The 19,080-nt window shown below is 39.3% G+C and overlaps 2 protein-coding genes across 3 annotated transcripts in view; both read left to right on the top strand.

Moving 5' to 3' along the window:
• The window catches only part of sh3rf3 (SH3 domain containing ring finger 3), a 39,162-nt gene extending 21,091 nt beyond the window's left edge, over positions 1-18,071 (top strand). The window contains exons 3-10 of one of the 2 annotated variants that reach the window (XM_089002114.1): positions 3,329-3,424; positions 3,847-4,158; positions 5,212-5,327; positions 7,958-8,128; positions 10,247-10,491; positions 11,868-12,196; positions 15,916-16,250; positions 17,240-18,071. In XM_089002114.1, the coding sequence (XP_088858240.1) occupies positions 3,329-3,424; positions 3,847-4,158; positions 5,212-5,327; positions 7,958-8,128; positions 10,247-10,491; positions 11,868-12,196; positions 15,916-16,250; positions 17,240-17,408 (1,773 nt within the window). In that variant the 3' untranslated portion in view covers positions 17,409-18,071. The remainder of the gene's footprint in view (positions 1-3,328; positions 3,425-3,846; positions 4,159-5,211; positions 5,328-7,957; positions 8,129-10,246; positions 10,492-11,867; positions 12,197-15,915; positions 16,251-17,239) is intronic. The other variant, XM_089002113.1, reaches the window with a different exon arrangement.
• The window catches only part of znf148 (zinc finger protein 148), a 103,596-nt gene continuing 100,947 nt past the window's right edge, over positions 16,432-19,080 (top strand). Inside the window, exon 1 of the mRNA XM_089002111.1 lies at positions 16,432-16,661. The gene's annotated coding sequence lies outside the window, so the exon portion shown is untranslated. The remainder of the gene's footprint in view (positions 16,662-19,080) is intronic.

A 19,080-nucleotide genomic window follows, 5' to 3' on the forward strand; every position in this document is an offset into this window, starting at 1 on the left:
CGGAACTCCAGGGACTCCTTTGGGAAAGTGAACGACACAACGCGTTTCCATAGAATACATGATATGATGTTATTGATCTGAAAAGCGTTAAACTAAAAAAAAAATGGCACCATCGACCCCGCCTTGAGCGACTCATGGAGGAGCATAGCGCACCTGATCTGAACCTCAGCAAATTTGTTTGGGACGTTTTCAAGAGTGCGACAAAAGGTGCATCTGAACGAGGCTTCTTTTAATTGATTGCAAACATTTATGCTTTCCGCTTCAGAACTAGTTGAATCCTATTCATAACTGGATGAGTAACAAGAAAGCATCTTCTCCCAATCTGAACTCTCTGAAGCCATTGTTTTGATTCTGGAGCAAGGTAGTTTGTGAAGGAGTATCCTGGCGTGACGTCATGAACAAGGGGGCGGGACTTTCTGAATCTCCCCGGTTCCGAGCTCATTTTGTGGCAGTTGTGGGACATTTGAAGTCATTTTTATTGGTGAAAAGGTGGTCTTCAGCCATCATCTGTACTTCTTTGAAGGTGTCGGACGTTTCTGTCATGATCTGGTTGGCGACCAACGGGTGGCGCTGTCAGCCCTGCCTGCTGCCTCGCAGGTGCTGGTCGTTCCCAATCAGTGACGGTCAAAAGGACTCCCGGCATGACCATTCGGCGTCGGGTCATTGTATGCTTTGTATGCATTGTGCAGACTTTTACTCTTGGTTTTTCTTTTGATACTTTGTATTTTTCTGTTCAAATGATTTTAACGTTTTAGAAGTTTGTTCCTGTTGACTTTATTTTCATACAATTTCTCTAATACAACCTGCTGCTCCCTCCATCCAGCTTTTTGGGATCCACAACTGCCATCACCACCTCGCAAACCGTGACAGTGTCACTTCTTATCCATTATGCTTCTTCACATTTTTATTGGTGTTTTGCGTTTGACTAAAAATATCAGCCTGCGTATTTTGGGTATTTTAGATGCTAAAAAACGTTTTTCTGATGAACAAAAAAATGGTTGTCCTTTAAGTGAATCAACAGATAGACTACATTGCGTTGTATATTCCCCTTTTCCCCCCTACCGTGCGCAGAATATGTGTCGCCATGCAAAAACACAGTATGTGTGTGATTGTTTTCCCAGTGGGAAAAGTCATTACTCACCATGACTAATACAAAGTCATTTAGCCGAATTAGATTATCACTGCCGCCCCAACGGTCCACGCGATGATAGAAAAAATGCGGCTGTCGCGGGTGTGTTTGTGTGAAATGATAGGAATCATTATATTCCCTTTTGCGGTTTATGAGGATATTACAGAGAGCCGTTGAGAAGAAGTCAGTGGCGGAAGGTGCATCTCACTCCTAGGCCTGCAGTAGTGCTACGTCTGAATCACTCCACAGCTGCGAATGTGTTGTGATTTACTACATGTCCACTAGAGGATGTCGTTGGGCAGAAAATAACTTGTGACTTGAAGAAACGTAAGAAATATTGTCATTAAACTGTTCGAATTTTTACTATGAACGTGTGGATTCATGATAACCTTATAAAATTTCAATATTATTTGCTATTTTTTGCTAGCTTGGGAGCTAAAGGGCCCGCTGAATTAAGTGTGAATGCGTCCAGATAGATTTCTGACCTTGGTAACAAATCATGGCTGAATTGCCAACTCTGATTGGTTAAAGAAACAGTTTCATTGACACTTATTTTATGCTGCAGGGCCTTCAGAAGTGATTGTGAAGGCTTCCTGGTAACAAATGATGGCTGAAATGTGATTGGTTAAATGCTTAAATATGAAAACACATCTGGAAGCAGCACAACAGGGGAAAAGCAATGAAATAATTTATTTAGATTTATTTTAGGCCAGCAGAGAAGGCCTTGCAGGCCCTGACGGCTGACCACTTTTTGGTGTACAGTGATACCTTGGCTTACGAACTTAATTGGTTCCCAGACAGAGTGTGTAAGGCGAAAAGTGTGTATCCCAAAAATTAATTTCCCATAGGAAACCATTAAAATGAGAATAATCCGTTCCCAGGTCCCCATAAAACATAATTTTCTACTTTCTAATTTTCTAAGCACAGAATCAGCTAAAACATCTAATGCACTCTGCTATGAGCATCGCAGACCAAGAGCATTCCTTCATACACATGCACGCCAAAATACAGCTTTGTCTTCAGGCGGTTCCCCTCATGTTTCCAAAAATATCGCCTTTAACCAAACTCAAAATGTACCACGACTTACACAGGGCTCCGGTCTATAGCGAGTGCTCAAAAAAGAACGAACTTGTAAAAACAAGCATGTACTTATTCTACGCATTAACTATGAGGTGGTTTGCAATGCTCTCGGTCGCATGATGTAAAAAAAAAAAACACATGGTTGCGGTTAGCAACATTGTTCTTTTGCTCTAAAAATGTCGTGTAATTTCTCCGTAAATGCTGTCAAATGCCTTTGCGAAAAAAAAATGTCTGCAGTGCTGCTTTGCGAGACAAATGGAATTTGGAAAAAATAGACAGTGATACCTTGGCTTACGAACTTCATTGTTTTCCAGACAGAGTGCGTAAGGCGAAAATTGTGTATCCCAAAAAATATTTTCCCATAGGAAACTACTAAAATGTGAAATAATCCGTTCCCAGGTCCCCACAAAACATCATTTTCTATACTTTCTAAGGCTTAAAACTACACAAAATATACCTTATTTATGTATAATAAATGTGCTATGGTATTATAATTAAAGAAATAAACTGTCCTGTATAATAAAGTCGTTTTATTGACCTTTGTGATGGTCGTTGATGGCTTGATGAAATGCCGGTTTCACATGACGAACGTAGCCTTCTTCATTCACCATCTTGAGGAATGATCCCTTGTAGATGCTTTCTCTGCCATAATTTTACCTAGTTCCTCATCAATTGTGTTCTGTTTAGCTGGCTTGATAGCTTTTTGCATCAAGTGTACAGAGGGTAGAAGATGATTGATAGGATATTTTAACCTTACAGTCTACGCTCTGCCTTTGAACTATCAAAGCTTAAACTCTCGCACTGTCGTCTGCCTGTCTCTTTAATGTTTAATTCACCTCCGCTCACTGCTGCGTTCTTGACCAATCACATGGCTTTAACCGAAGACTGGGGGCGGGGAATAGAGGACAAAAACAGTCGGCTGCCATTTTGTTGTTAGAAGAACAGGCTCTTTCGTGAACATTGAGGCAGCTCTATGATTCTTAAAACCCCTCAAACTGTGTTTTCTGAGTGATTTGAAGTGACATACATTTTTTTTTAATTGATTTGATACTGTAAAATGACAAATACCCGGAATGTACTACAGTTTTTGTGTTCTGTGCATGTGTGTGTTCCCTTCAGGATGAAGTCCTGACGGTAATAAGAAGGGTGGATGAAAACTGGGCTGAAGGCATGCTGGGCGACAAGATTGGTATCTTTCCCATTCTCTACGTGGAGGTAAACCTCGAGACTCCAAACACACACAAATGCACTAGCATCAATTTTTTCATAGCACCTTTATTATATATAATATACGGTATATTTTGTGTAGTTTTTAGCCTTAGAAAGTATAGTAAATGATGTTTTATGGGGACCTGGGAACACATTATTCTCATTTTAATGGTTTCCTATGGGAAATTAATTTTTGGGATACACACTTTTCACCTTATACACTCATGACCAACACAGATTAGAAACTGGGAGATCCTCCAAATCCCAGTGCTGCCAAACAATCCGATATCTCTTCCCAGGACAATATGTACCGGATTATAACTGGATTGGTTCGGATTGGCTTCATGTCCGGTGCTTAAAACCTCGGTTCACTTTGTTATTTATCCTCCACGTATCCACCGTCTTTTCTCCTTCTCTCCTCACTTCAGTTAAACGAAACAGCAAAGCAACTGATGGAAATGGACAAGCCGCCGCCGCCAACTACGCCCAACGTGGCGGGTCCTAGCTCGGTTCCGTCCCCGTTGGGTTCTTGTTCTCTCGGTGCGTCCCCCAGTACCTCGCCTTCCAATGGAAACGGACATCGTCGAGGCGAAGGGAAGAAAAATGCCAAGAAGAGACATTCCTTCTCAGCTCTGTCCGTCAGCCAGCGAGCGGCCCAACTCAATAACCGACACAGTATGGAGATCTCGCATCCGGTTCTCATCAGCTCGTCTGACCCCAGGGCCGCCGCACGCATTCAGGTTTGCCTCGCTCACTGTACCCAAGCACTCAATTGTCTTCTCAAGGCGGACCTCCTATTTATCGATCGTATTTTCTGGAAGTATAAGGGGGTTCGGAGTATAAGGCGCACATTCAATAAATGGCCTTTTTTTTAAAATTGTTTTATGCATCGGACGCACCGCATTAGTCACCTAGACACTGGAAAGTGTCCTTGAGAGTTTTGAAAAGTGCTTATAAATGAAATGTTTTATTATTACAGTGATACCTTGGCTTACGAACTTAATTGGTTCCCAGACATTGTGTAAGGCGAAAAGCGTGTATCCCAAAAATTAATTTCCCATAGGAAACCATTAAAATGAGAATAATCTGTTCCCAGGTCCCCATAAAACATACATTTCTACTTTCTAATTTTCTAAGCCTTAAAACTACACAAAATATACTTTATTTTATGTATAATAAATGTGCTATGGTATTATAATTAAAGGAATAAAAAGTACTTTATAATAAAGTCGTTTTATTTACCTTTGTGATGGTCGTTGATGGCCTGATTGAATGGAGTAATATAATAATAATAATAATAATAATAATAATGCATTATATTTTAAGCGCCTTTCAAAGCTCTCAAGCACAGACAAGCATAGGTGCTATAATAAATAAAATACAATCACAAAATAGAATGCAATAAATAACATAATAATAATAATAATAATAAAAGAAGGAGAATATAATAATAATGATAATATAAATAAAAAAGAAGAATATAATAGTAATAATAATAATAATAATAATTAATATAAATAAAAAAGAAGACTATAATAATAATAATAATAATAATGCAGCTTGTAACATCACTGATATATTTCCCAATCATAAACTCTAACAGTTCCATTTAAATCAAATAATCGGCCCGCTTTATTTTTTTGCTATCGCCTACAGTTTACTTAGAGTTTGCCTACAAATTGTACTTTTTTTTCATCTCTTCTGGTTAATACCCAGGATGCATTGCACGCATCTTCTTTTTTTTGTTTCTTCAAAGCTTGAAAATGCTGACTTGTTTTTCTGCACGCCTTCAGGATCCATCATCCCCAGGTCCCTCCCCTTCTTCGACAGGGGTAATGCTGCCCCCAAAAGTGGCATCAATCACCTCCGAGCTTTTGGCCCATGCAAAAGTGCAGCTGCCTCTCAACATGTGAGTCAACATCCATCCTTTTTTTTTCCCTTTTGTAAGCTGAATTTTAGCGTTTTATTTCTCCAAACACTTGATTGACATCTGAGCACTAAAGTTCACATTTGATGCCATTTTCTTTGCGAGTATTCAAAAATCATTTCATCCACTGCGCCTGGAGATATTGGCCTCGTTCCACTATTTCTCAAACTCGCTACTCCTCCGGCATGATATTGTGAACAAACAAACAACTTTAAAAGACAAAAATACCAAAACGCACTTTGACCTTTGGATTGGATGTACTTTTATTTGTCTCTCAGTGGAGAAATTTACATTTCACAGCAGCAAAGTTATGAAAGGAAGAGGAAAGGAAAGAAAGAAGTAGAAAAATAAAATACAGTGACTGCAGTCACTCTCGCGGCGCCATCTTGAAGTAAAAAATTAAATAACAAATAATATGACAATACAAAGTACCCTCTTTGTTACATGAAGTATAAAGCACTGTTTCAAAATACGGCAATTTTCTTTGTATCCTTGGAGTTGTTATATTTGGAAACAAAAAAAGGAAAGCATTCACATTCATGCCATCAATTTGGAACTGGACTGCCAAATAAATAAACACATACATTTATTAAACAATTATTTAGAAATTATTTAACATTTATTTAAACGTAATTTAAATGTTATATAAAATGTATTTAAAATGTATTTAAAATTTATTTAAAATGTTTTTTTTTTAATTATTTTTTTTTTTAATTATTTAAAACTTATTACAAAATTATTTAAAAATAAAATGAAACAAAATAAATTAAAGATACATTATAGATTAAAATTTAATTAAAAATAAATTAAGAATAAATTAAAAATGTATTAAAAATAACACAATGAATAACAATCAAAAATTAACATTTAAATTTAAACGTACAATTTCAAATCGACTCATTCATTCAATATAAAGTAGAGCGCCATTCTCGAATCTACTCTGGTTTCGGTTTTCCTTGCTAGGGTACCGATAAAGCGCCGGTCAGACCTCTGGCAATGTTTTTTCCTTCCACAAGGGGGCAGCATTTCCTTTTTTTCCATGATAGCGCTTTGTTCCAGCTTCAGCTGTTGTTAAAGCGCTATATAAGCCAATATGTATGTATTGCATTGTATTTTGGACAGCCACCCTCATTTCAAGCTCATATAACTTCAGAGCCATATAATTTAGGAATAAGGATTTTTGTTTTTTTTTTCGAAAAAAAGAAGAGTATGTCAAGTTTCTTATGCTGCATTGAACGTTGATGTCGTCCTAAAACTAAATCTTCTGTGGGTCTTGGAATTCAAGTGACAATGACAAAAACCATGGCACTGGAGTGCACACATTTTTGCACACCACCTGGCGGGGAATGAGTTAGCATGCTAAATGTGCTTGAATTTGTTATTTAATCAACCCTGCCCTTTTCAACAATGGCACGTCTTCCCATATCGAGTCCTCTTCTGTAGCTTAACTGTAGCTTAAGCTTCTCCCCAAATGCAAATCTTCGCCACGTCCCGAGTGGATTGATACTGCTGATGAAGGTGGACGTTTCAATCTTGACCTGGCAACTATTCCTGTTGCCATGGGAAGACAGAATCCGATACATCCACCCACTCCCCCCCATCCCCTCTACACGTCTGTTACCATGGCAACCCACAGGCAGCATATAGAGCTGGTTTCCTCCGGTTTCATCGTTTGCCATCACCATGAACAACAACAACAACTCAAGCTCGTTTATATATGAAGTAGATACGCTTCTACATCTTTTACGATATATTATGAACATATTTATATGTATTATAAACAAAGGTAGCTGGCTATCTAGCTAGCTATCTAGCTGGCTACCTTGCTACATATCTATTTAATATCTATTTGCTAACGAACTAACTAGCTGGCTACCTATGCTATTTGCTATCTATATGCTAGCTATTAGCTATCTAGCTGGCTATCTGTTAGCTAGCTAACTTTCTATCTGAGTTATTCCAGGTTGAGTGAACGCTGGCGCATGTTGCTGCCGCTGCTCACCCACAGAAAAACTGATCCTGTGACTGTAAAGTGACCTTGAGAGTTTTGAAAGGCGCTTATAAATGAAATTAATTAAATAATATTATTATGATTAGGATGATGATGATGATGATTATTATATTATATTATATTATATTATATATTGCAAATTTCCCCATTGTGGGACAAATAAAGGTTTTTCTGATTATTATTATTATTATTATTATTATTATTGTACAAAATGCAATACAATAAGCTTTGATCCTCTCTTTCATTGAGTTTTGAAAGGCACTTATAAGTTATTTATTATTATTAGTATTATGATGATTATTATTATTATTATTTATGAGTATTATTGTTATTATTTTTTATGAGTATTATTATTATTATTATTATACATATTCATTTATCTAGCTAAAGCTGTACCAAAGCGCAAATGTTGCCCCCTCGAGGAAGGGAAAAACATATCCAGAGGTCTGACCAGTGCTTTATCAGCAGAAAAGAACAAAACCCGAGTATATTCATGAATGGCAGTGAATGAGTTAAGTCCAATCCATTTGTAATTGTAATCTTGTTGTAGTTGCCATTCCTCTTCCCCACCTTATTTATTTCTTCTACTTTTGTTTCTCAGCTACCTTGCGCTTTACGCCTACAAGCCGCAGAAAGCTGACGAGCTTGAACTTAGAAAGGGCGAGATGTACCGAGTGACAGAAAAGTGTCAGGACGGATGGTTCAAAGGCACTTCGCTAAGAACGGCCGCGTCCGGCGTCTTCCCGGGGAACTACGTCACCCCCGTGTCCAGGTCAGTCGTAGACATTCACACTTTTCATCACTCGACGACCATGCGCGTCCTGACAGACGCATTCATATTGTTGTTGTTTAATTTTTGCAGAAATGCAGACACATTTGGTTAAGATCTCCTAAATAGTATGATTTTTTAAAGCAAGCAGAGGATGGTTTGAAAAGATAGTTTGCCCTGTGGTTGCCCAAAGACAGCTGGGATATGTGCCAACACGCCCCGTGGCACACAGATAGAGAGCTTTTTATGCAGATCTTAATGTTGATGTTAAAAATTGGTGAAAATAAAACATTACAGTTTGTTTTTATGGAATTTTACACATGACCTGCTCTACTATTAAGTCTTTATCCGGTTTATGCTGTGAAATAGTTAAAAAGTTGTTTTCTAGACTGAACGGATTAAGATTTTTTACATTGATTTGAATGGAAAGTGCTGTTTTGGTTTTTGAACAAATCGGTTTTCGAACAGGTTTCTGAAACGTAGTATGGTTGTAAACAGAGGTATCACTGTATTTCATTACCATCTGCATCATCATTATCGTAAAATTGTTATGACGGCCCCTGTTAGCATTCAAAGCCAACTACCCGACGTTGTTGAAAGCGCATGAGATTTAAAAAGGAAAGTACGGCGGGGGTCACGCTTGATTAGCGCTTCATTTTTTACGGCCGCCGTCATTCCTTTGAGAGGGCTTCTTATTTCAAGCGGCTGTTCGGCTCATCTGCACGCGGCGAAAGATTGCGAAGCGTCGGAATAACAGCAACACAAACAAGCGAGGGAAAAGATAATGAAGACTCGGGGAAAAAAAACGGCAAAAATGAGGCATAAAAGGAGGCGGGAAGATGATGAAACCATACGCGCGGTCGGGTTGGGGCGGACAAATAAACAAGTGGAAAGGAGTCAACGAAATGAGAGGGGGGATTTCAGGGGGGTGTTGGATTAAATCTTGTTCTTCCTGGTTCAGTTCTTTATTTGTGTAGTCTAAATATTAAAGGACAACCGACATCACACATCAGGTCCGGATAACTCCAGATAGGGAGTGAGGACCATAAGTTTAGAGAAGAACTAGTGTTACATTTGAACATTAAATGTCACCCCATTTCCCACTTCGACTTCTTAAAAATAAAGAAATAAAACATGGACTTGAAACTGAAATAAATGCAGGAGTGAGGACTCTGAATGGATACATTCAGAGTCCTCACTCCATTTATGCACGCATTTATATATTTATTTACTTATTTATTTGTTTGTACATTTATTTATTTTATTTACTTATTTATTTATTTAATAATAATAATAATAATAATAATAATACATTTAATTTCTAAGCGCCTTTCAAAACTCTCAAGGACACTTTACAGTCACAGGATAAGAACTTTTTTTTTTTGTGCGGGCGAGCAATGGCAGCCATTTATTTATGTATTTATTTATTTATTTATTTATTTATTTATTTATTTAATAATAATACATTTAATTTCTAAGCGCCTTTCAAAACTCTCAATGACACTTTACAGTCACGGGATAAGATTTTTTTCTGTGCGGGTGAGCAGCGGCAGCCATTTAAGCATGTGTTTATTTATTTATTTATTCATTTATCTGTTTATTTATCCGTGTATTTATTTATTTATTTATTTATTTAATAATACATTTAATTTCTAAGCGCCTTTCAAAACTCTCAAGGACACTTGTGCGGATGAGCAGTGGCAGCCATTTATGCATTGATTTATTTATTCATTTATCCATGTATTTATTTATTTATTTATTTATTTATTTACTTATTTATTCGAGTGTGCATTTACTTTTATTTATATAATTAATGACTTAAGTAGTTAATTGCATGATGAATGAATTATTTATTTAATTAGCTAATTCGTGTATTTATAAAACTAGAAAATACATGAAAACTTAAAATTATATATATATATATATATATAGTTAACAATACAAATGTGTAAATGTTTCCACTGCGAGACGAGTAAAGAAGTAAATCCAAACTGAAACAACAATGATAGCAAGATGCTAGCTAGCAAGCCGCCTAAGTCACAAATCCATTTTGTGACTTAGGCGGCTTGCTAGCTGTGCAATAAAACCGCACTGACTGACTTTCCTCTTTGTCTTTCCAAGGGCGACATTTGGAGGCGGCGCGACACGAGGTTCATGTTTGTCCAGTCCCGGAAATGGAGGAGGATCTGGCGGCGGTTGTAGTAAAATCTGCCATCCTTCTTCTCCGGGGTCCCCGGGACCCTCTTCGTCGCGTCCTTCCACGCCGCCGGTCAACTGCGTCAGTCCCGCTTGGTCTCCGCAGCTGAAGAACTGCCTGCGTTCCAGTCAGCATTCAGGCAACCCCACGCGCACTTCCATGCAGCTGGGTAAGCGCCACGACGCGCGCTCGCAAGATGTATGGAGGACAGCCGCCCTCATTTCATGCTCATATAACTCCAGACCCATATAACTTAGGAATTAACTCATTCACTGCCATTCACAAATGTATTTGGAAATTGAGAATAGGACGTAGAGCAGCACTCCCGAATAAGTTCAGGTTTTGTTTTTTTGTTTTTTTCTTACTTGGGTGCCGATAAAGCGCCGGTCAGACCTCTGGCAATGTTTATTTTTCCTTTCCACAAGGGGCATCATTTGCCTTTTTTCCATGTTAGCGCTTTGTTCCAGCTTCGGCGGCCGTTAAAGCGCTATATAAACCAATATATATGTATTGCATCATATTTTGGACAGCCGCCCTCATTTCTTGTTCATATAACTTCAAACACATATAACTTAGGAATTAACTCATTCACTGCCATTCACAAATTAATTTGAGAATTGAAAATAGGATGTAGAGCGCCATTCCCGAATTAGTTCGGTTTTGTTTTTTCTTGCTTGGGTGCCGATAAAGCACTGGCCAGACTTCTGGCATGTTTTTTCACCACCACAAGGGGGCACTATTACCCCTTTTTTCATGTTAGCGCTTTGTTCCAGTTTAAGCAGTTGTTAAAGCGCTATATAAACCAATATATATGAATTGCATCATATTTTGGACAGCCGCCCTCATTTCATGCTTATATAACTCCAGACCCATATAACTTAGGAATTAACTCATTCACTGCCATTCACGAATGTATTCGGGAATTGAAAATGTGATATAGAGCGCCATTCCCGAATTAGATCGGGTTTTGTTTTGTCTTGCTTGGGTGCCGATAAAGCGCTGGCCATACTTTTAGCTACTTCTTTTTCCAGCTTAAGCAGTCGTTAAAGCGCTATATAAACCAATATGTATGTATTGCATTGTTTTTTGGACAGCCGCCCTCATTTCATTCTCATATAACTCCAGGCCCTTATGATTTAGGAATTAACGCTTTTGTTCTAATGAAAGAAGAGAGTCTAAGCTTTCTTACGCTGCATTGAGTCTTTATGTAGTCCTAATACTCAATATCCTGTGTGTCCTGGAATTCAAGTGACAATGACAAAAACCCTGGCACTGGAGTGGACACCTATTTTCACATCGTCTGGCAGTAAATGAATTGATTTGCTGCGACACTACAGCGCTAATAACGTTAGCACCCACCGGTTTTATGATGCGTGTTATTTCTGATTAACGGTACAGTGTCTATAAAGCGCTGAACGACAGAGATAAATGTTCCCTTTGGGAATTAACGAGGACGAATGGCGACCTGCCGTCAGTGAAAAGGTCCGTGTGGTTACTTGTATTCATGCAGAAAATTACATAATCTAATATTTGTTTCTATTTCAGTCCATAGTTCACCCGCCGGAAGTCCAGAGCGACCGGCGGTGGCGATATCTACTCTGCGTTCTCAAAGCTCCTCCCCTTCACGTTGCTCCAGCCAATCGGGTCGCCCGCTCTCCATGACGTCACCGGGGCCCGGTTTGGGGCCTTCGCCACTGTCGTCGCCGGCCTCGCGGCCCCACCTGCCCTTGTCGTCGCCGTTGTCCTGCCTGACGCCTCCGAACGTGTCGGCGGCGCTACTCAACGGGGAAGCGGGCCTCCCCCTGCAGTCGTCGTCCTCACCGGGTCCGTCTCACGCGCCTGCGCCTTGCGCGTTGGCCGCCAAAACAGAAAAGGTAAGCGTGTTAGCAGTGTTTGAAATAGCGACTTTTTCGTCGGGCGTACAACTTACAAAATGTCTCAGGCCGGGTGGGTGGCCGACAACTTCTTCAAGTCAAACATTTGCTTTATTTAACTCATTTTTATTTTAGATGCTATAAAACGTTCTGATGTCAGATAGGAACAAAAAAAATGGTGTCAGTTGTCCTTTAAACATATTTATATAAGCCTTAAAGGACAACCGACGTCTCCGGACAAGTTGTGTCCATAATTTGTAAAATGGCTTTAAATGACTTCTACTGAGCGTATTTTAATAAGATTCTACCGCATATAGCTATATTTTACCTTTTAAGACTCGCGCTGAATATTCAGGAAGTCTTGTTTTTGTACGTACGAGTCTGTACGTGACGTCACTAAAGGACCGCCCCATGACCGTAAAAAAGACGCATTGTAGCGGTCCTTCCATCACATCAATGTATTTTGCTGTACTTGTTTGGTCTGGGGACCTCGTGTTGCACCCAAAAGCCGCCAGAAGAGGGCGTCCAAGCTCCATATAAGGAATTTATCAGCCTGTGGAAACGGAGGTGGCCACAGGAGGTCGCCATTTTGTGCCTCTTTTTTTGTGTGAAATATTTCTCCCCAATGTTGCCTCAAAATGGCACAAATAAATTCTTTAATCGATTGCAAACATTTATGCTTTCCTCTTCAGAACTATTTGAATCCTATTCATAACTGGATGAGTAACAAGAAATCTCTGAACTCTCTGAAGCCATTGTTTTGATTCTGGAGCAAGGCAGTGGTGTGACGTCACGAACAAGGGGGCGGGACTTTCTGAATCTGCGCAGTTCCCGAGCTCATTTTGCAGCAGTTTTGGGACACTTGAAGTCATTTTTATTGGTGTTTTGCATTTGACTAAAAATATCAGCCTGCGTGTTTTGGCTATTTTAGATGCTATCAAACGTTTTTCTGATGTCAGTTAGGAAACAAAAAAATGGCGTCGGTTGTCCTTTAAATAATTTCTACTTGAACAACTACAACCCATCCGAATTGTTTGAAACGACGCAAAGCTCCAATGTGTGTTACTACGCCCCCCCCCCCCACTCCGGTTATACCTGTTTCACTCAATCCCCCCCGCACGCTTTGGCACTCATATTGAACTCTTTGTCTCCAACGCCGCCTCGAAGAAAGTCGAGATGTTAAATCGCGACACGGTCGCAATGAGCGATAGATAGCTGGAGAAAAGCGCTGCATCTGTCTAAACTCCATTTGTTTTCGCTGCTGGCTCCGCTGTATCGGACAGCTAATCTAACTTTGCGGCTAGCTGACAAACAGCTTTGTGATGGCAGAACAGCGGGTTTGTTTATATCATTCCACTCAAAGATGGCTCTTGTTTATTTTTTATTTTTATTTTTTTATTAATGAATCCTCCTCCTCCTCCTCCTACAGAACAGAAGATGCTTGTCAGAGTGCGCTTTAGTGAATGGCTGGAAAATCTATTTGATTTTATGACATGCAATGAGCTTTCTGACCACTGGAAGCAAACTGTACAAAAATGGTCACTTATTTTCCCCAAGCAAACAATTTTCATTGCTGTTTAATTTCAAAAGCTATCCATCAATTTGCCGTCTTCACAATAACACGATGAGGCGATGATATTTAATAATAATAATACATTTCATTTGTAAGCACTCAACCAGGAATAACTCTAATAAAAAGCTAGCTAGCTAGCTACTAGATAGCTAACAGATAGCCAGCCAGCTAGCTAGCTAATAGACAGCCAGGTAACAAAAGTTGTATTAAGTTCATCCTGTCTACTTGTTATCTAATTTAAAACCGATTCTTTTCTTCCAGACAGTGTATATTAGGTGTTCAATTACCTGACCTGTAAAATGCACTGTCAGTAAGAAAATAATCTGTTTTAAATTATGCAGCTAACAAGCTAGCCAACTAATAGATAGCATGCATCTATTTTAGCATTTAGCATGGTCAGTGTCATAGAGAAAAAGTTGACAAGGAAAAAGTATTTTGAAAGTGAGCGAGAGAAAAAAAATGTCGTTTTTGGACGGGCCAACAGCAAATTTGAATGATGCAACTTTTATGCATCTTGTCATTCTTTTTTTTTCACGGTAAAAAAAAATCTCCCAGTAAATTTGAAGCTATTGTCAAACTTTTTTTACCTTTGACCTCGACATGATTGCATTGATCATGAAAATATTGCCGTTGTTGCTCAACCGACGACGGCTTTTGCGAGGGTACGCACATTTGTATGTATTTGTATTTGTATTTGTATTTGTATGTGTATTTGTATTTGTATGTCTTCACATTCATGACGATCGTGAAGGTAACCATAACTACAAAGTGGACGTCGAACGGAAATGACTGGTTGGTTTTACGTGTTTCAAAGTGTTTTTTTGCTCGTCCTCCCGGAGTTGACGAAACGTTCATGATAACGAGCCCCTTTTGATCCGTCAGACTCTGTATTCATCTTTGGAGTAATTTACTGTAAAAGCACTTAAAGAGTGTTGAGAGTTGAGTGAGCAAACGCTTCAGTAATTAAGTTGAAGGCGCTGACATGGACGGCAGAGTTTCTAGCAAGCCTGTGGCTTTTTCTTTTGTCGTTATCTGTAATGTGAGCTGGTCCATGGATAAATCCAACTCTCCCGCTGTGTGACTAAACCTTTAGTGTAAAATTACAATCTCTGTTTATGTCAAAACGAATAATTATAATAATAAATCGTGCTTCTTCAGGCTATCAGCTTTAACGCACGCTTTAAATTGGTCTGCACTGCCCCCTCGTGGTTAGTAGAGCAGCCGCACAAAAACTGCCAAAGAAAAGCTTTTTTTTAAACACACGTCCATTTAAAAACGTGAGTGAAAGCTGCGTTACTATTCTTAAGTAGAAGTATTTACAGGTCCTTACCATATAAATGTGTTTGATATTGTTTTATCGGTTAAAAATGTGAAGGACAAAAAACGAATGTGAAATGTTGCTTGTGGCAGCCATTTTGAGTTCACCCAATAGTAAACAAGCAAAACTGTTTGAATTTGTGAAAACGCGTTTATATTGATTTCCTGTTGTTACATTTCGACAAAACAAGGCTGTTTTTTTTTTAATTGAATTAGTAATCAGATGAATTATATGCTTGTGGGCGTGGAATTTAAGCGCTTTGTTCCAGCTTCTGCTGTTGTGGAAGCGCTATATAAATCAGAATGTATTGTGTTGTGTTGTATTGTGTCGTACCGTATCTTATTGTATTGTATTTTATTGTACTGTATTGTATTGTATTGTATTTGAATGGCAAAACATATCAACTGTGCGTCTCGCTGGATTTTTATGAAGCTGCTTATTATATTTAGCACCATTTTGTTCTGTCAATCATTAATCAGATTATATGATATGATGCCCCTTATGCTTGTGTTTAAATAATCATACAAATAAAAATAAAAACACTGGTCATCATACATTACAATATACAATTGATTTATATGGCTCTTTAGATCAGATTAGATTACATTAGATTATGTTAGATTAGCATTTGTTAGTCTCACACTGGAGACGTTCACATCTTTGAATCAAAATCAGAAAACCTTTATTCGTCCCACAATGGAGACATTTGCAGTCCACAGCAACAATTTGATGTACGGAAGAGGGAAGGAAAACAAAATACAGGAGCAACTGTAAAGGCAGCCACTCTCGCGGCTTTAACAACAGCTGAAGTGTCATGTCTGTTTCCAGAAGGAGAGAAAAGGCGGAGGTTTGTTAAAACTCCTATCAGGGGCGGCGGCCAAGAAGAAACCACGCTCCCCAACCGCCTCCCCGCTACCCGCCGACTTCCCCCACCATCCTCACCGCCACCACCACGCCCGATCCGGTTCTTGTCCGATGGTCTCTCAGGGGCGAGCCGGGTCGTGTCCCGTGGAGATCGACATGGCGGGGGCTGTGGGGCTAGAACCTCTGCACAGGAAATCGGGATCTTTGGATACAAACTTTCCCATGTCGCCGCCACCAACCCGAGCCAGCGGCGTGCTAATGGTGCTCCGGCCCGAACCCAAGCCGCTCTCCAGGGAGAGGTAGCTGCACTCACTGAGCAAAAATGGCATCATACTGTGATACCTTGGCTTACGAACTTAATTGGTTCCCAGACAGAGTGTCAAAGGCGAAAAGTGTGTATCCCAAAAAATTATTTCCCATCGGAAACCATTAAAATGAGAATAATCCGTTCCCACGTCCCCATAAAACATATTTTTCTACTAAATAAGCCTTAAAACAACATAAAATATACCTTATTTTATGTATAATAAATGTGCTGTGGTATTATAATTAAAGGAATAAACTGTACTGTATAATAAAGTCATTTTATTGACCTTTGTGATGGTTGTTGATGGCTTGATGGAATAGAGTGGCCGCTTTCATCAGCATGAAACACTTGATGAGGAACGTAGCCTTCTTCTTTCACCATCTTGAGGAATGATCCCTTGGAGGTGCTTTCTCTGCCATCATTTTACCTTGTTCCTCATCAATTGTGGTCTGTTTAGCTGGGTTGAATTGAACTATCAAAGTTGAAATGAGTCCAAATTCCATTGTTTTCTATCCATTTTCTCAATGTCGTCTGCCTGTCTCTTTAATGTTTCAAGCAGCTCCCCTCACTGCTGCGTGCTTGACCAATCACGTGGCTTTAACCGAAGACTGTGGGCGGGGAATAGAGGACAAAAACAGTCGGCTGCCATTTTCTTGTTATGAGAACGGTCTCGTTCGCGAACGACACATCACTCATTGTGGCGCTCTGTGTGTATCCCGAAAAATAGTTTGTATGCCAAGGTAAAATATTCATAAATTTAATGTTCGTAAGCCGAAAAGTTCGTAAGCCGAGGGGTTCGTAAACCGAGGTATCACTGTACTTATTTATTTATATATTCATGTATTTATTTTTGCATCAACACCTCAATCACGGGCTGTCTGGCCTCACAATCTGACACATGCTCCGCATCAGTCCACTGCAGATGAAAATTAGTGACCAAAAACAAAAATGTCTCATCCATCTTCTTCACGTTCCGTCCAGGTACCGCGTGGTTGTTCCTTACCCACCTCAGAGTGAGGCGGAAATCGAACTTCGCCAAGGAGACGTTGTGTTCGTCCACAAAAAGCGAGACGACGGCTGGTACAAAGGAACCCTGCAAAGGACAGGACAGACTGGCTTGTTTCCTGGAAGCTTTGTGGAGAGCTTTTAAAAATAAAAAGAAGAAGCACAGAATGACTCGGCTTGATATTGGGAGTTTCCAATCTGCCTTAAGGAATTGTTACAACAACAAAAAAATATGTCTGTGTAAGCTCTCAGTCGTACAGGAGTGGTCCATCGATGAAAAGGTTTCTTCAGCCGTCATCTGTACAAATTTGAAGGTGTCGGACGTTTCGCTTCTTATCCAAGAGGCTTCGTCAGCGAACTAAAATCTTTTGCTGGTAGTTTCAGCCTTATATATATCCCTACTGTCCAGATGTGGCGGTGAAAGGGAAGTAAAAGAAGCTATTTTCATAAAACGGCAAACCCCATCACTAAATCGCCATGGTGGGGTGAGGTTCGATTTGGATGGTTCCTACAACTGACTTCTCATCAACAAAAAAATAATAATAATTTAAGTTTTTCAGTGGCAACATTTTTCCTGTGGAGATTTTTACAAAGGAAAAGGCTGTAGCACAAGACGACATCTTCAGAAGTCTTTCTGGAAAAGCACACAAAGAAAAGCTTCCCAGGTGTCATCCACCAGCACAACAAGCATCAGCTCAGCTCGGCTCGGCTCGGCTTCAAACTACGACCTCAGAACTTTTCTCTGGTGAGTTCTTTCTTTTGCAAAGACCTAGACCGGGTTGATCGTGTTTGTGGCAATAAGCACACCTTTTTTTAATTAATCGACGATTATTCGCCGATTATCTGCCGATTAATCGGTGATTAATTGACGATTATTCGCCGATTAATCGCCGATTAATCGTCGATTAATCGACGATTATTCACCGGTTAATCGCTGATTAATCGCGTTTAATCGTCAGATCTTACGCTTAATGCGTGCAAGCATTGATTTTCTCTCTTTGTGTTTGTTTGTTTAATTCTAAATGTTCAGATTGATATTTGTGTTGTCCCAAGTTGTGATTTGTCACTGGATTTGTTTGTATTTAAAAAAAGTAATTTCATCATTCATTTTGATATTTATTGAATCTGAAAATGTTCTATTTAATATTTTTCACCTTTCCCCCGCCCCCATACACACGGTGGATTCACGTGCGAAAAAAAAACGGCTTGCTGAATGTAAAAAAAAAAATATTTATATAAAAACACTTGGGATGATTCATTTGTAGTGTAAAGTTTTTTGTTTAGAATTTTGTGTTTAATGGACGCAAAGATGAGATTTTGCACTCGTTGACATTTCAAATATTTGTGATTCTCATCAATTATTTTGCAGAACTCGCAAATTCGACCTGTTTCGAAAGCTTTGCGAACTGAATCTTGATGATATTTGTCATTTTTTTGGGGGTACAAGTCTTAAAGGACAACCGACACCTGTGGACAAGTTGCGTCCAGAATTTGTAAAATCACTTCAAATGACTTCAATTGAGCGTATTTTATAAAGATTCCACCGGGAAAAAAAAGACTTTTTTAAGACTTGCGCTGAATATTTAGGAAGTCTTGTTTTCCAGTTGATGACGATGCCCTACGTGACGTCACGGAGGGAACGCCCCTGACCGAGGAAAACGACACACAATGCATTTTGGGTACTTTGTTTGGTCTGAAAACTTCGTGTTGATGGCGAAATTAGAAGGAAAATACATAAATATGTATGGTGTATGTATGGTGAATGGTTGTGTGTTGCACCAAGACTACTATTTGATACTAGTTGACACAAATTTTAG

Source organism: Hippocampus bargibanti, linkage group LG08 (genome assembly GCF_051943395.1).
Source record: "Hippocampus bargibanti isolate YZ-2025 linkage group LG08, ASM5194339v1, whole genome shotgun sequence".
Lineage (NCBI taxonomy): Eukaryota > Metazoa > Chordata > Actinopteri > Syngnathiformes > Syngnathidae > Hippocampus > Hippocampus bargibanti.